An 18354-nucleotide genomic window follows, 5' to 3' on the forward strand; every position below is an offset into this window, starting at 1 on the left:
AATGGCATATTCTTGTGAAAGTATGTATTTTCCTCACATGGATAGAAACTAATGGTGTAAATGTCATTTTGTGTTAACTCAAAAGACCTTTTAAAAGACATACTCAGAAGACTTTAGGAGATCTTAAAACAATCATAGTGGTATTTTCACATCAAATATGTTTACATTAATAAATCAGATTAAAGACTGATTATTTACCCCCTAATTTCTGTTTAGATTTTTTTATACTGATTGTATGTACAAACTACATTGCACTCTGGACTTTTTTTCTTGTGGAAAAAATTTGAAGTTATAGAAAAAGCAAAAAAAAAATCATAAACTCTCATGACCTCATCACTCAGCATGGATATTTATGACATTTTTGTCATTAAAAGAAGATACCTTTGAAGTTCTTTTTGGGAGTCACTGAGTTTCCAGTGTGTGTTTGTGGAGTGAAATTATAGAAGTGGAATCTTCTCACTGTGTCAATCTGTGTTTCTGAAGTACAATGCCTCTTCTGATGAGAGTTGAAATGCAATAACAACAAACTCTGATATAATCTATCTTCTCAAGAGTGTTGATCACATACTATTGGCTGTTTACTTAATCTCACCATGTCCACCAGAAAAAATGAATATCCAGTATAATCAAATGGCATAAATAACCACTAATTATTACTCTTGGGTATTTCATCCACAATGATTTCATTTATGAGATGGTATATTTTTTTTTACTATTTTGGAGAGGTTTGCCCCTGCCAATAATTATACAGACTATCGTCCAGTGCAATGAGAAAAAATATGCATAATTCCTATCTTATAATGCCAGTGAAGCAATACAATTTCCCCTGTAGGAAAACACTCAGCAACTCCTTTTTATTTTATTTTTTTATAAGAGAGTGGGCTTATTTCTAAACTATTTTAAAGAGTGGTTAAATGTTAACCGGGGTGCTAGCTCTCTCAGGGAAAGAAATAGGAAGATGAAACAGGGGAACATTCCTAGAAATGAGTGTGTGACCTATGTGGTCTTTACAGTAAATTATACTAATTCTACATTTATGTTTATGTGTTGTGGCCCTATTAAGCTGATATAACTTTTCCATTAAGTGGGCAGGTGGATTTCCTGTAGTACCTTCAAGTGCCTGAAGAGGTATATTGTTTTCTTGTGTTTCCATTACAACATAGAGACTAAGAGGGAATCCTCTGTGGTATTTTTTTACATAGGTTGTGAATCTTGTTATCTGTAGGCTGTATTTGTATCCGAAAGGTGAATATTAATAGCCTCTTGGCAGCAGAGTGACTTTCTTAAAAAAGGGGTTTCCCTGTGTATGGGTGGATTAACCTTTCAAAATATATGTTTCTACTTAAACCACTTAGTTACTGTTTGATTCAAAGGTTGTCATAAAGACAACCTCTCCACATCTTTATTAGACCTTGTAGTACGCTTACCTAGATCTGAGCGGAACTTTCAGTATAGAGCATGGTGAGTAACGGATGCCTTGTGCCTCTACTTTCGTTTCGCTTACTTGCTAGAGTTTGCTATAACGTATTTCTTTTTAAAATGCCTGAAGTTTTTGTATTAAGACGGCATGTGTGATTTTTGAGTTCGCTAATATTAGCAAGTAAGATCTGGGTGCATGTATTCCAGGTGGGAAATGAGATAGAATTTATAAAATGTAATAATGTGTGATGTTCTCCTGTAAAATTTTTATAGCTTTCATGAGTTATCCCCTTTGTCCATGTCAGATAAAGTAAGCTTTTAAAATGACACATTTAACCATATGGTGTTATCCTATACACTTAACTATTCCTAACAATCCTGTAAATACTAACTAAATTTAAGTACTCACAAGAATAATCTTACTGTGTTTGTCCTCTTAGGCTATATTTCAGGGTTCAACAATCTTAATTAAGCAATGATCAGTGCAAGGTGCCAGGCAGAGTGTGTCACAGTAGTGGAGAGCCTTGCTTGTATTCTTCACGGTATTATGTAATCCTGTTGATGGGAAGCATAAAAGTTCTAAAATGATGTATTTCTAAATATGAAGTCACTGGGTTGTTTTATTTAAATAGTCAAATTTTCCAAAAGAGATTGGAAAAAAAAACTTCCCTAGGTAAAATTTAGTTGTAAGCCATCAGATTGACATCCAAGGAAGCTTCATTTTAAAATCCAGCAGTGGACAAAGACAGACCAGATAACTATGAGCACAGTGATGATTTATTTTAATTAATTTAGCTACATTAAATTTCTGGCTTAGCCACAAAAAACTTTCTGCTGTGACATTCTAAGAGACTTCATTCTTCTTGGGAATCTCGGTCAATGCCTTGTTAAAGAAACTCTGAAAGAACTTTTTTAAATGGCAAAGCATCCAAGGACCTGCTCCCATAGCCGGCCCACACAGGAGCTTAACGTTATGGGTGACAAATAAGTATATGCAGGATGGGTCAGTCTTAACACAGACTATTTTTAGAAATGCTTTCCTCAAATTTTTGAGGCTATTTTTAAAAAATCAGATTTGTAATATATTTTTAGAGCCCAGAAAATAAAAGGGAAAAATTTCTCTAATTTTCTCCTTTGCTTTTCACTCTCTGTCTCTCAGCTGGCTTTTCTCTCTCTCTACCAAGTCTACACTAGTACATCATAGGCTTCCAGGATAATTTTTCCATTGAAATTTGAAACCACTGTACAATTTCCCAATATTAATGAGATAAATGAGGCATGAATTTGTAAGAAATAATAATTCTTAAACATGGGAAATTTAGTATTAAACTCAATTCCTCCTGCTAAAGGAACCTGAAACAAAGGCATCAGAGGGAACTGTGGAACAACAGAAGAGACAGGCACTGTTCTACATGCCTCATCAATCAAGGTCCCTGACTCCTTGACCATCTTTTTCCACTGAGTTTAAGCATCTTCACCTAGATTGTGAGGGGGGAGGGGAAGGAGACTGAAGATGCTTAGTAAGTTCTTTGTCAACTGAATACTTCCTGCCGAGGATAAAACCTTAGGCCTCATTTTAACTGCTAACTTTTTAAAAAATTGCTCTTTAATGTTTTATTCTTAAGCACTTTAGCTATCAATTTCTAAGCTTTGCTTCCTCATTAAGATTAGATAATGCAGAACTCTCAGAGGAAAACCTTTTAGTCACGGTTGTTCTCCTATCTGTTTGGTGTTGTGACAGTTTAAATCTTTCAAATATTGTTTTCGTGAAGGAAGAAGGACTTGAAAGAAATGGACTTTACACACACATGCCCCCAAGACTTTAAGAAAGAGGTGGGAATTTTTAAAAATGTCTTTCTACTGAAATTGCACAGAACATGAGTAAAAAATTAATTTTATTTGAAAACACGGTGAAGATTAAATATCTCCAGGGTTTTTAAATAAACTCAGTATATGGAGGAAAATTATCCTAGTGGCTGCAAAGCACAGTCCCATCAAATGGATCTCTTGATGGACCTAAGAATGTAAAAAGTCTTGGAAGACAGAGAGAGTCACAGTGGGGCAGTTAGTACACAGTTAATAGAATATTAAAATAATCAAAGCTAATTATTCTATGTTTTTGCTAATCTGACACAAAAATTATGCAAGAAGAAATATATTAAGTAGCATAATTAATAAATATATTTGAAAGTAAATTACCCCTTTTATAGTTTTAAGTTACATCTTAAATTATAAAGATGGCAAAATGTTTCCTTTTGCTGTAAATAAATATTGATCAGTAGAACAGGTTATGTCCTGATGCCTCTGAGATAGTTTGTATGCTCACAAGTATATCAGTACATTCTTCAATGGGTTGCTCTATTCACTTCTTTTCCTTCAATATTAAAGAATACATTACCATTTTTCACAAGCTCTTTACCAGGAGAAGTTGTTCAAAATTGTTCTGGGAAGACAGCTTACATTATTTTAACTACAAAAGGGAAAGCAGTGGTAGATATTAAAAATAAAAGAAAAATTGTTCAGCCTAAACATGAAAATATGCTTCCCTTTTGAATTTTTCTTATAGAGAGGAACATAAAATACTGGAACACTATCAAAACAATCAAATTTGATTTACAATTGAAAAAAGTGAGTAGGAAGGTTTTCAACTTTAAAGTGTATCATAAAGACAAATTTAATCCTACCTAAATATGTGTCAAAAAGATAAAATTCTAATTAGAGATCTTTCAGTTGCATATTTAAAAACAAAAAATATATCAAAATCTAAAACCATAACATTAACATTTAGATAAGACTAAGGCAGATACTATATAATTAGTCTGAAAGAATCTTGAACTTTACATGTAAAAACCAAAGGATAGATGCTGTATCTGAATGACCATGGGTCAGTTCTCATTCCAACTTTTCATTACCAACAGAATGAAATTTATTTATTAAAATTTATTATTATTATTATTTATTAAAATCTCCAGGCTGAGCCCAGTAATTATCAGTTCTTATCATGCTAAAGAGTTTTTAATTTATTTTCATTTGAGTCACATTGATATAGCATAGTTCTTTAAACATAAGTTTGTTAATCTTGTGATAATCATCTGGATGTTAAAATTCCAGGTAATTTCTACGTAGTCATAGCTATTTAGATTTATCACAATTGCTTGATTTTAATAATATTTATTTTGAAAGTATAGTCAATGACATGAGTGTTTTTGCTAAAAATTTGGTTCAAGTCAGAATACACTCACCTGAAGCACATTCCCATAGAACAAACAATACTGGCTTTCATGATTTTCATGATTTTCAAGAAAACAATCAACATTCATAAATAATAACATACATAAAACAATCATGTCCCCAAAAAATCACTTTCTCTACAGGCTTTCCAATGAGTTTTGAATGTTAAACAGTATTTAAATTTTACAATGTTTATTTAGACCTTACTATTCACCAGGTAATTTGGGCAAATTTCCTTGTAGAGGAGGTGAACTGGAAATGCTTTCAGACATAATCTGTTGTTTAATCTTTATGTTTTTTCCTGTTGAAGGTAGGAAGTATTTTTCCTGCTTCACAGAGGAGGATATTGGGGCTCAGAGAGTTAAAATAATTTGCCAAAATTCACTAAGTTTGTTGAGTATAAACTCACTACGTTTGTTGAGTTAAAATAATTTGCCAAAATTCACTAAGTTTGTTGAGTATAAGAGATAGTTTGTTAAGTATAAGAGATAGTCGGGACTCACATCTTTTGACTCTTAATCCAGTTATCTTTCTAATACACATATTAAGAAAGATGAATTTATAATTTGGGGGACTTCACCGAAGTTCTTCAACAGAAATCCACAGTATGAAAACAATTCCTCAGAGAGGAATAAAGACCAAAAGTAAGTACATGCTTGTCTTGCTGTGGGGTGAAGGACTATTCTATGGACAAGATCTTCTCTATGGGATAAAAACTGGCCATTGGTCATGTTTCAGTAAGCCTCTAAGACACATGCATCACAAGCGATACTGCACTATATATAATTCCAAGATGACCCATTTCACAGCAACTGAGTGTTGGAAAGGCTCTTAGCCATTATAATGTCCAAAGGCCCCAGATTTGAGAGATGGTGATAAACAATTTACCCAGGGACAAACAAGTTTACGGACAGCCCTGGTGACAGAATCTTGGTCTCTTGACTCCTGTTTCAGGAAATTTTCCACTTTCAGTCCCCAAATGTTAGTTTTTCATATAGAAGTTGTTCAGGTGCCCTGAAGTGCTTGAGTTGTACAGGTGCCCAGAAGTGGTGGTAAAGAATTTTACTTTATTGCTATAAAACAAAAAAGACTTCTTAGAAGGAAATAGATGATAAAAGTCCCCTGATTTGGCACCTTTCTCAGAAATAAGAAATGGAAAAAGGGGGGGGGGGTTCTTCTTTTAGGTATTTCTTTCTTTTGGTTTAACCAAACAATGTGTAGCCAAAAATCTTTCTTAGTCTCAATTTCCTTCGAGTTGTTACCGTAAATGTGAGTGAGATAAAATTTTCCTCTCTTCCAATTCCTTCCACAACCACAATCAAAAGGCCTTAAGTACCTGTTTTGAAAAAGGAATCATATTTGCTAGAGAAAATAAATGAATGAAACCTAAAACGTATATGTATTTTTAATGGCATTATCATATTCTTAAAAAATAAAACCTTGAGCATTTGCCAAATTTAGCATAGAAATTATCTGAAATATCTTAATGAAATCCTAGCTTTGTGCTTATAAATTTTAGGTTGATTTTTGTAATCACCTGATATACTTTATAGTCTCTGTTCCTAGGTTAATTCGATTCCTTTTTTTTTTTTCTAATTTTTTTCAAGATAAAATGACTTTGATGGGGAATTCTGGGGATAAATTTTCTTGAACATACAAACCAGTTTAAAGAGTAATTTAGACTGAACTAAAGTATCATTAGGAAACCATGTTCAAGATTTTTAATTAAAAATATTACAATTCCATATACCACTAGCAGCTGACATAATTAATATCCTTCAATTCAATCATTCATTATGTGTGACACATTTAGCATATTTTGGCACTGTACCAGGTACAGGGAATTCAGCTGAGAGCAAAACAGATGTAAAAATCACAGGACTTAGAGTCTAGTGGAGAAGATGGCCTTAAGCAAATACTCATTTCATACCAAAACGGTGAAATTACAATTATGATAAATGCTACAAAGGGGAGATGCATACAGTTGTAAGAGTGCATTTTAAAGGAATTTGTCCAGTGTAAATCAGGAAAGATTTAATTTGATGGAGGAAGAATCTCACGAGAAGGAACAGTACCTTCAAAGATAATAGCAGAAGGGAGAATGGCACCTTCAAGGAACTAACAAAAAGGCCAATGGGTAATTTTTAAAAAAGAGAAAAAAAGAGGCTGGAAGATACTTCTGAGTCAGTGGGGGAAGAAGGTAGCATTTTTGGTTATCTTAATGACTATGGCTGGTAATGTTAAGCACCTTGCCATACCAGAAGAGTTGCGACAAAACAAAGAACCATCACTACCAGTTATCCAATAGTGACAGTTTTGAGACATGAGAGCCCTTTAAGCTATCTTAAGGACTTTGGTCACTGTAATGGAAACCCATGAAGGTGGTTTTATTGTGGGGATGAAGAGATGGGAGACGACAAGATCAAATATGTGTTTTGAAAAGTATTCTGGAGTTCCCGTCGTGGCTCAGTGGTTAAGGAATCCGACTAGGAACCATGAGGTTGCAGGTTGGATCCCTGGCCTCGCTCGGTGGGTTAAGGGAGGGTCTGGCATTGCCCTGAGCTGTGGTGTAGGTTGCAGACGCTGCTCGGATCCCACATTGCCGTGGCTCCGGCGTAGGCCGGCAGCTACCACTCTGATTTGACCCCCAGCCTGGGAACCTCCATGTGCTGCGCATGGGTGTGGCCCAACAAAAAGACCAAAAAAAAAAAAAAGAAAGAAAGAAAGAAAAGTATTCTATGTCTACCATGGAGAGAGCAGATTGAAGGGAGCCAGCAGTGGGAAGGGGCACACCAGTTAGGATGCTCCTTAAGTGGTCCAGGTAAAAAGAAATGGTATTGTCAGTGGTTTGCAAGCATTGGAAAGAACCTGTAAAATACATGAAGTTATTTCTTTCCAGCCAATGTAACATAACATTAAACATAAAGAAAATTTATTTGGCCCATTAGCTCCCCACTTCTTTCTTGAGTTTTGTACAAGTCATTTAATCCTACTTTAAGGAGAACCAAACACAGACAACAATAGACCCCTGTCACCTTCCTGCCATAAGTATTAACCCAGTAGTGATCCTGGTCATTGTACCCAGTGCTGACAACAAATATTTGGCAATGATCATCATGGAATTTTAGAACCCACGGAACATTAGATATAATCCAATCAGGCCTTGATTCTGCAGTAGAGGGCTAAAACCTAGAGAAAAGAATTAAAATGCTTAAAATTTTAATCTAATTAATTTAGGAATTGGGACCAGAAAAAAAAGTAAAAACAAACAAAAAATTTTCTGATTTCTAATCTAGTGCATTTTTTTCATCATTTTTTTTTCTTATTAATAATGGCAAGAGTCTCAAAACTCATGTATTACTACCTACATATTGGCAACAAATATGCTCATACTTCAGAAAGTTACAAAAGGCTGTGAAAAATAGATCTGATGGTTGCTGAAAGTCAACAGAAATATTGTTTAGGCATATTGCTCTTTGTTCACTTTGCTTTTTGGAGTTTTTTTAAATTGAATTTTAAAAACTTTAGGCAGGACATTCATTTACTTGTTCTCCACAGGCCCAACCACTGCCTACTGTCACCAATTTATCTTAACTTCTTGACCCTGCCGGCATTTTCCCACTCCTGACTGAAACCGCTGCTATTTTTCCAACCTCCATTTAACCTGCTCAGCATGAACTGACCATGCATGCTACCTATTCTGTTTGTAAAATGTAGATTGGCACTCAAGGCATGCCTAATGCTGGAAGCTAAGGACATTCACTTACTTCTGTCTCCACAAGTTTAGTGGTACATTTACCAAGTCAGTCATATTTATCCCCCCAAGCTATAGGGAATTGCATGATTTACTTTTTTTACAATTACGTGATTTAAATAAAAGTTGTATAAGCTGATGATACATGAGTACAAAAAAATATAGTTGGTCTATGCATGGATTTCCTGTCGTGGCTCAGTGGTTAACGAATCCGACTAGGAACCATGGGGTTGTGGGTTTGATCCCTGGCCTTGCTCAGTGGGTTAAGGATCCGGTGCTTCCCTGAGCTGTGGTGTAGTTCACAGACGCGGCTCAGATCCCGAGTTGCTGTGGCTGTGGCTTACACTGGTGGCTACAGCTCCAATTATATCCCTAGCCTGGGAACCTCCATATGCCACGAGTGAGGCCCTAGAAAAGACAAAAAGACACACACACAAAATTGTTCTATGCAAGATAATTTGAGTATCTTGGAAACATCCAATAAAGGTGAGTTGTCAAATTTAGATTGGATGTGGGTGAGGCAAATTTAAAAGATTGGAAAAATAACAAAAAACCTAAAAGCATTCTATTTTCAGACAGCTTTGTAAATGTCTTATAAGTTTAATTCTCTTGTAAAGAAATTAAAATTCACAGATTTGTTGTGGGCCAGAAAGCCTAAGTGGAACACCATCGGTAGATCCCTACTGAGAAAAGAGGTCTTGGCAACTGACATGCACTTGCATACTTTAAGTTACAATAAATTAATGTGGTTTTAATATATTATTCTTTATGAGTCCCAGTTTTAACCAATTTTTGGATCAATTGACTACTTGTAGGTCTCTTATGTGATCAATAAGAAAGCATTTATATATTAGGCTCCAGTATGTCATTTCTTTAAAAATTAATGTAAGACTATAAGTGCTTTTATATATGTACTGAGAATATAGGTATGCATGGTTTTCAAAACATCATAAAATCTTTATTATTTATCACATAAAGATGTAAGGATAATAATTTTCATGATGGTTTAGTACCTAGGACACTTCATCTTAAAAATATATTGAACCTAGTTAACATTTGATTTTGAATTCTGTTAATTAAGGTGGACTCTGGAATGAAACAGATTTTCTGGGGAAGTATTATGAGTTCTAAATTATATGCCCCAGAGAGCAGAGCATTTTATGCAGATAAAAATCACTTGTCAGCCTCAGGTTTTACTGCTTTTAGTAAAATGTTCAAGTTTTTGATTGCACATTTATTTTGATACATTCCAATGCTATAGCGTAGACTTGACCAACATAACAAATTTATACAATGGTAGAATTCTTTGGCAATTTTTAATGTGATATTTCCAGGGTCTGTAAAACCCATTTCTGCATAGTTAGCAGGTAATACTCTCACCATAGTCCCTGAACCTGACTTTAAAAATCCAAGTGTATTAAATGGCAAAAAGTTAATAAAACTTGGTTTACTTCCAAAAGTAAGTTTATCCTCTAAAGTTGGGTTATTTTGGAACTGCGAATTGTGTAAACTTCTGTTTAAACAATCAAACAGTTTATGATCTTCACTGATGTTCTGAAATCCATCCAAGAATCCAGGACATCTTTTGGTTAAATTAAACAGAAAGCAACAACTGCTTCTTGACCAGTAAGACACTCCTTAAAAAGAGGAAGAACTGGTAGGAGAGAAGAAAAGGAAGAATAAAGTAACCAAACAATGGAAACAAAGAAATGTGTTTGCTTTTAGCTAAGAGGATGCTGTCAGCCAGTTAGGTATTCTAACTTTATGATCTTTTAATTGTAAATCTTTTGGTTCCCAGAAATTATATGTGGTTTATACCGGTTTTCTCCCATGAAAACAAAAATATAAAACAACTTTAAGTAAAAATTTAAGCCCTCTCATTTTCAAATTTCCTTGATTTAAAAGACAAAAATAAAACAATGAAAACAAACCGCTAATGTCTGAGCACTTCTGTTGGCTATAGTGAGTCCTTTTGTCCCCAAACTCTTAATTGTCACTATCACTCATTTTTCATTTTAACATCTCTCCTTTCACACAGTTAGGTATCTTAATTCTACCGTTAAAATATTTGGTCCTCACTGTGCTTTAAGCACCATGTAGGATTCTGGGGATGAAAATAAGAAACACCTGGATTTGTGCCTCTTAAGTATAGCGTTCTATTTTCTCAGTAGGATGATGAATTCTTTGAAAGCAAGCACCTGTTTCTTTACTTGGAATCTTAGAAGCTGAGAATTTGAGAGTCAAAAGGAGCCTTCAAAGATATCACATCTGCTAACACCTATACCAAGCTCTCCCAGTATGAGTTCCTCCCAACCACCAAGAGTTAAAGTGGTGAAATGACCATGATTACTTCCCTCTTCCCTCCAAGATTCCATTACAATGACACCCGTTAGCAATTAGAACTCACAAATCATATGCCAGGCACTACTGTATAAATTTTATTTTCCACTTTTAGATCTGTATGCTGGCTTATTTAAGTGATTGCTTTCCAATTGTGGTTTCCTCCATCCTGTCTCATCTTACTTCTTTTTTATTTAGAGAAGTCTTTTCAGTATTTCTTCTAGAATGGGTTTAGTATCGCTGTTCTCTTTTAGCTTTTGTTTGTTGGAGAAATTCTTTATTTCCCCTTCTATTTCAATAATATTCTTGCTGGATAGAGTATTCTAGACTGCAAATTTTTTCCTTTCAGAAATTTGAATATATCTTACCACTCTCTTCTGGTTTGTAGCGTTTCTGTAGAGAAGTCAGCTGATAGACTTACGGGGGTTCCCTTATAATTAACGCTTTGTGTTTCTCTTGCTGCCCTTAGAATCCTCTCTTTATTTTTAACTTTTGCCATTTTTATTATAATATGTCTTGGTGTGGGCCTGTTTGGGTTCAACCTGTTTGGGGCCCTCTGTACTTCCTGTATCTTGATATCAGTTTCCTTTAGATTTGGAAAGTTTTCAGACATAATTTTTTCAAATATATTTTCAATTCCCTTTCCTTTTTCTCCTCCTTCTGGAATTCCTAATATGCATAGATTATTATATTATCCCATAGATCTCTTACACTGCCTTCATGTTTTTTCATTTGGTTTTCTATCTGCTGTCCTGATGGGGTGATGTCCATGATTCTATCCTCCAAGTCACTAATTCATCCATCTGCATCACTCATTCTGCTCTTTTCTGGCTTTAGCTCATTTTGCATCTCTGCAAATGAATTTTCTAACTTTTCTATGTTCCTCCTTATATTTTCTAGTTCCTTCCTAAAGGAATCTGCATTACTGTTCACATCTGCTCTTAGTTCCTTGATATTCAGCCTGAATTCCCTCAGTATTTTCACTATCTCCCTTTTGAACTCAGTGTCTGTCAGACTGCAGGGGTCTGTTTCATTGCTTGCTGCTTCAGGTGACTTCTCCTGCTCTTTTAGCTGGGAATGGTTCCTGAGCTTCTTCATCTTGCTTATGTTTTTTCTTTTTCTGTGAGTTTAGGGAAGCCAGACCGTAGTCTTGGGGGGCTACTTCTGTGCAAGAACACCCCTTTGTATCTTGTAGGAGGTTACTGTTTATTTCTGGTGTGGGAGTTTGGATATTTGCTGTTTCTTTCTTCAGTGTGAGCAGGCTGTTATCCCCACGGTGCTGAGTGTGTTTCCAGGGAGAAGGAGGCAGTGGGTAGGGCTAGTAGTCAGTGCCTGGTTGCTGGGCTCTTCACAGCAGCAAGGACCTGCAGGAAGGTGGTGCAGGCTACTCCTGGTCACAGGGCCCTGGGAAATGGTAATGAGCCTGAGGCAGATTTACAAGGTGGCCGGAGCATTTGGCAGTGGCAGGCGCAGGGTATGAGTTCCCAGGGAATGAGAGCAACAGCAGGTAGTGTTGGGTCGCAGTGCCCTCCTCTGAGGTGATTGGGCTGCAGGTGGTGTCTGTTCTTGGACCCCTAGGGGTGGCAGGCCATGCCAAGCTTGTGGGCACTGCCCAGAGTGTTCAGCAGTAGCAGCAGTAGGGCCAGTTTGCTCCCAGGGGTGGGAGAGCAACAACGGGTGGTGTTTGGTCACAATGCCCTCCTCTGTGGTGCCCTCTGAGGTGGTTGGGACCACAGGTGGTGCCTGTTCACGGTCCTCTAGTGGTGACAGGCCACACCCTCCTCTGGAGTCAGTGATAACTGTGGTGGTTTGCCTTGCCAACTGTAGACCATCCAAGAGGCACCCTGTCCCACTTAGGCCACACAGGAGGTGCTGCACAGGCTGTTCCTAGTTGCAGGATCCTGGAAGTGACAGTGATCAAGCTTGTGAGTTGAGGATTCACCTGAAGCAGCAAGCAATGAAACAGATCTCTGCAATTTGATTGGGGTGCTTGTTCACGGAGTGCCCACCTCTCAAGTCAGAGATAACCTCAGTGGCTTGCCCTTGCCACCTCTGGACCATGCAAGAAGCACCTCGTCCTCTTAGCCCCCACAGGAGGCACTGCAAAGGTTGCTCCTAATTGTAGGTTCCTGGGAAGGGACAGTGATCAAGCATCTGGGCACTGCCCAGAGCATTTGGCAATGGCAGCAGCAGTGTGTGAGAGCCCCCAGGGGAGCTAGAGCAACAACAGATGGTGTTCAGGTGCAATGCCCTCCTCTGTGGTGCCCTCTTGAGGTGGTTGGAGCTGCAAGTGTTGTGTTGCCTGTCCTCGACCCTTAGTGGCAGTAGGCCATGCCTACCCCTGGAGTCAGAGATAACTGCAGTGGTTTGCCCCCGCCACCTGTAGACCACACAAGAAACACTCCGTCCTGCTTAGCCCATATAGGAAGTGCTGCACAGTCTGCTCCTAGTTGCAGGGTCTTGAGAAGGGACAGTAATCAAGCACCTTGGAGCTGCCCAGAATGTTTGGCAGTGGTAGCGGCAGGGCAGGTGTGTTCCCAGGGAAGTGAGAGCAACAGTGGGTTGTGCTCATTGGCAGTGCCTGCTGTTTTTTTGCAGACCCCTGAGGTGACTGGGGCTGCAGCTGGAGCCCACTCACAGGTTCCCAATGGTGGCAGACCCTCTGAGATGAATGCCGCAGTCCATCCCTGCTGCATATACATCAGGCAAGGCCACACTTAGCGCCCCCCCCGCCCCCGCTGCCCTTAGCCCACATAAGAGGTGACCATTCCTCTGAGAGCCCAACCTCAGGTGCAAGGAAATTCCTATGAGCTTCCTATTCCGCTAGCCTGCACAAGAAGTGCCCAGTCTGCTATAGCCAACACAAGAGGCTTCTTGCCACCCTTAGCCTGCACCAGAGGGGCCCCGCCCTCTGAAAGCCCAAGCGCATGCGCACGGGGATTCCTATGGCCGGCCGCCCCTCCTCCTCTCACGTCCCCAAGAATGGCTCTTGGCTTCTCCTGCAGGACCAGACCTCCTCCCAGGATCCCTCTGCCATGGCGTCCCACTCCCCAGACCATAGGACATTGCTCCTCCACCTGCTACGCTTCTTAGCCCCTCAGGCTGTGCCCACACACCCAGCCTTAGGCCTCTCCCCTGAACTGACCTCTGGAGCCTGAATCTCAGCGCCCAGCCGCCACCTAAGCATTTCAGGCTGTGGTGTCCGGGTAAGTGGTGCAGATGATCTGAGCGGCTCTCGCTCTGCTTTGTCCTCCTCAGTCCAGCTGCTGCACTTTTCTCTCGACTGTGAGGTCCTTCCATCTCAGCTGATCTCCCCATCGGTTAGGTGACTTCTCAGGATTTGGGTTCCTTTTCTCTTTCACAGCTCCCTCTCAGGATTCCTTTTCTCTCTCTCTCTCTCTCCCTCTCCCTTTTTCCTTTTTTTTCTTTAGTTCTACCCAGTTATGTCAAGAGTTTCCTGCTCTTTTTGGAGGTTTAAGTTCTTCTGCCGGCATTCAGTAGAGGTTCTGTGCAAATTGTTTTATATGTAGATGTGGTTTTTTAATGTGTTTGTGGGAGAGGGTGCCATCTTGATACTTTAACGTATAAATTTTACACATATCAACATATTCAAACTTCATTATAGCCCTAATGAGGTAGGTACTGTTATTATGACCCTCTTACCACAGAGGCACAGAAAGGTTGCAATCTCTCAGTCAACGAGTCACTAGAGGAGAAAGGACTGGACTTGGGCAGTCTGGCTTCCAAGCCTGCTCTTAGTCGCTATGCTACTCTGCTTCTGTATATGCAGAGAAAATACATTTTAAACGTTTACAAACAGGAGAAGGAAGCCAGCTCCATTATTTTTCACCCTACATTTTTAAACCGCTAATAGGACTAAGCTTTCCTATCTTCACTTTATTTACCAAAATTTAGCCTGATAATTTAGGCCTTTTCCAAAAATTTTCAAAAGAATGCTAATCTAATCTACTTCTTAGATTCTAGAAGTAATTTCAGAGGAGAGATTTCAGTATTTAAGTCATAGTAGTTTTGTTGGCAGAGAGGAGTCACCTTATGGTCACACTTCTTATCAATGATAATAGTGTACAAAGCTTCTGTGTCTGGTGCACCACAAACATGAACATTTCTGGGAGAAATAAGGACTTCTCAGATGACCCTGCAGGGTAAAGGACAAATGTCACAGACATGAGAGAAAGGAAACATCTGTTGAGTTCTACCTAAAAGTTAACAGAACTAGGAGTAGAGCAAGCAGAGACCATAATTAGTGTACAAAATTGAGCCGTTTATATTGTAAAGACTTCAGGATAAACTATCTGAGAAATTCACCTTGAATGGGCAAAGGTTAAGAGGAGTCTAGTATCCGATCTTTCCTTTATCTTTCTACTATTCAATATTGATACAATTTGCTTAAATGAAAGTTGCATGATCTGTGTCTCGCTTGTCCAATTTAGGATTTGTTTCAAGTATTCAAAATGTTTATCAAGGCAAAAATGTTTGTGAACCTCACTTAAACTGCAACAGGCTGCAGCATGCTGCTAGAACTCAGAGTTCTGACTACCGTGTTTCCTGGTTTGGTGGAGCAGGTGCTTTGCTTCCTGCCCATTTTCATGTTTCCACGCCTGTCAATTAAAATCCGGGAAGTCCATGCCCTCCCTTCCAGGCTGGTTTTGAGAAAAATTAAACGGAGTGAGAACTTCAGTAGAATTCCTTGTTTTATGGTTTAATGTCCTCCTGACTTACAATTAGTAAAGTGCAGAGAGGCACGTAAATTTCTGCTATGTCTTGGGAGACTTCTGAAGTTGTTCGTTTTCTCTCAGACTCAGAAAAAGTGAGGCACTGATACTGAGAAAGGCCCTTGGTCCTCAGGGTTGGTTTAATTTTATTTGCTTCCACTTGAAAGAGAAGCCCTTTAATTGCTGAGTGTCTTTTTCTGATTGTCTTCTTTGTTATTGTCTTCTTTGTTCCATGTGGTAGAAATGGGTAAACTATTATAAATTACAACTGTTCCTGGGAAATGGACCTTTCTGACTATTGCTAATTGATATTTGGCTTCCTGGAGAAGAATAACAAGTGTAAAATTCCAACCTATGAAAAGTCTCTTTAGAAAGGAAGTACAATATTTGGTAAACTGCACCATTGAGACTATACCTATCTTGTCTGTTTCTAGTGCCTTGGAGGCATTTTCTGTCAATTTTTAACTGTAAAATTTTAAGTTTGGAATTTTCCCTCTCCACCTGCTGTTTTGGGGGTTGTTCACCAGCAGAGCTTAAATAATACAATGCCATTGACTAAGAAATATATTTTTATGAGTTTTCATTTATAATATAAACATTTCATATTTTACTGTTTAAATATTTCAGTATTAAAATTGGATCTCACCTTGTTTCAAATGTGAAATTTCATCTGTTCATTAATGGAACAACAATAGAAAATCATTGAGTCAAACAGCTTGACATCTAATCTTAGATCAGCCACTAATTGGCCAAATCATTTCCTCTTTGGGCTTCTGTTTTCTCTGCTGTAAAACGATGGTGTTATAATTCTCAGTATTCCCCAAGGTCTCAAATTCTCTGATTCTCTGATACTCCAAGACTCTGAGTGTCATTTTAGTTCTACTGAGAAATTAGCATTTTTAAAAGGAATAGTGAAACCATTGAAAACATTTTTTAAACTTATTGCAATTTTACTTTATAAATTAAATTTTAAAAACATCATCTTCCAGAAATTAGAGGGAATACTCAGGCAAGTTACTTCTGTCAGGTAGGACCTCACTTGTGTGCCTTTTTGATGCATCTGCAGAATTGTGTATAATTTCCAGAGTGTCACATGAAGAAACTGGACAATTTTGCGATTTTGTATAGGTAAAAGATTAGTTGGTGGTCTAATTCCTCCAACAGTCCTGAAAGACATTTGCTTTCATCTAGAAACTGGCTGCCATGGTGGTAATGAATGACTTTTAAACAGCTGTCACAAGCTGAAAACCAAACAAAATTAAAAAGCCACCCTCCCACACTATGTAAAGACAGCTTGCCAATAGCAAAAACAAATCCTTCTTGGAGCATTTTAACAAACAAGCCTTTTTTTTTTTTTTTTTTTTTGCTACAATTAAATAGAAACTCATAAAATTCAAACAAATGCCACATTTCAAACATGGCTTCATGTTTCCCACAGACCTGAACTGCCTAACTTTTCTAATGGGATCCCAGCAATTAGTGGTTTCCAGATGCATTTAAAATGTGTTAAGTGCCTGCAGGAATTGGCTTGTAAAATATACACAAAGTCTTCACATGTTTCAATCTCAAGAATCTACTATAATCCCCATGAGGGACTATGATGTCTGTATAATGTTCCGCCACAGTTTGGTGCTTAAGTTGCAATTAATATTAAATAGGAAAAAAAGTGGGAAATGAAAAAATTTCTGTATCTTAAACACATTTAAAAAAAAATTTCCTCCTTCTGTTTTAATGATCACATTACCAGTCCCCTTGCTATCTTGAAAATCACAGAAATAGTCTCTAACTCCTATTGGAGAAAAGAGTTGAGAAGAAAACTCTTGGTGCCATTGGGTTGTTAGGCACTCCTGGAAAACTTATTCCTGGACTGTGGCTAATTGAACTACAAACATGTCAATCTGACAACATTAACAGTTTATGACTCGTGCGTTGGAATGTCCAGCTTTCTTTACTTGCTCCTGGACAATTTCTCCCTGTCATGACACTCTTCCTTCACTGAAAGACTGGGTCCTTATGTTTACACTCCATATTTTACTTCTGATTAAAACTAGGCAGAAGGCAAGTTTGCAGTCTGTCTTCTTATAATTGGCAGAACTGGAAACAAGACATGAGAATAAAAACATGGCTTTGGGGGGAAATGCATTTAACAGGTGGTTTTTCCTCCAGTGACTGACATAGTTATCTTCCCTTGAGACACAGCCAAGCCTCATGTCCTTTACATTTTTTTTTTATTTTAGATTCCAAGGGGAAGACTCTTAAGTAAAAACGAGAAACACGAAGAGAAACTGGTCATGTTCACCAATCAATCAGAAGATTCCGAAAGGTAATAACATTTTATTTGGAGGATGTATGCCTCTAATAGTTATGTTCTAGTAGGAGCACTTTGCTTTCAGACAAGAGTGATGAGTCTATTAAGAGTAGATGAGAATCTATCTGGATACAACCATAAAGCACTGATAAGTAAGATATGGTGGGTAACAGTGTGGACTATTTGAACACATTTTCTTTCTTTCGTGGCTATTCAAGGGGCAAGAAGCATGGTAGATTATGGAAGTTATTTGATTTTTTAAAAGTATGTGATAAATTTCCCTTAACAAGTTTGGATCTTAAGAAAATTCCCCTTGAATAGCACACATTTTCTCCTGGGAATCAGTTCTATTCCGTTAATAAGGGGAAGAGTAGCTATACCTTCTCTCCTGAGTTATTAAATCCTGAGCTCAGGTATAGGATGAGAAATATGCTAGGTCCCTTGCCAAAAACATCTTCTTCAGTCACTTTCCTCATTCTGGCTTCAAGCTTCTCTCTATTCATTGACTTAACATAGTTTTTTCTATGACTTCTAATTTGGCACCTTTAATGTGCAAGATATTGTGCTAG

General features: G+C 37.9%; 1 protein-coding gene across 5 annotated transcripts in view; it reads left to right on the forward strand.

Moving 5' to 3' along the window:
* Window positions 1-1433: 1433 nt before the first annotated feature.
* Window positions 1434-18354, forward strand: part of TNIP3 (TNFAIP3 interacting protein 3) — a 101592-nt gene continuing 84671 nt past the window's right edge. Inside the window, exons 1-2 of one of the 5 annotated variants that reach the window (XM_084973045.1) lie at window positions 1434-1461; window positions 17715-17800. In XM_084973045.1, the coding sequence (XP_084829171.1) occupies window positions 1459-1461; window positions 17715-17800 (89 nt within the window). In that variant the 5' untranslated portion in view covers window positions 1434-1458. Of the gene's footprint in view, window positions 1462-13642; window positions 13951-17714; window positions 17801-18354 lie in introns of those variants that run through there. The other 4 variants (XM_084973043.1, XM_084973046.1, XM_084973044.1 and 1 more) reach the window with 4 other exon arrangements.

This window comes from Sus scrofa, chromosome 8 (assembly GCF_054392235.1).
Source record: "Sus scrofa isolate SSC_HxYL_T2T_F1_AM1 chromosome 8, Sscrofa_HxYL_maternal_Yorkshire_Landrace_v2.0, whole genome shotgun sequence".
Taxonomy (NCBI): Eukaryota; Metazoa; Chordata; class Mammalia; order Artiodactyla; family Suidae; genus Sus; species Sus scrofa.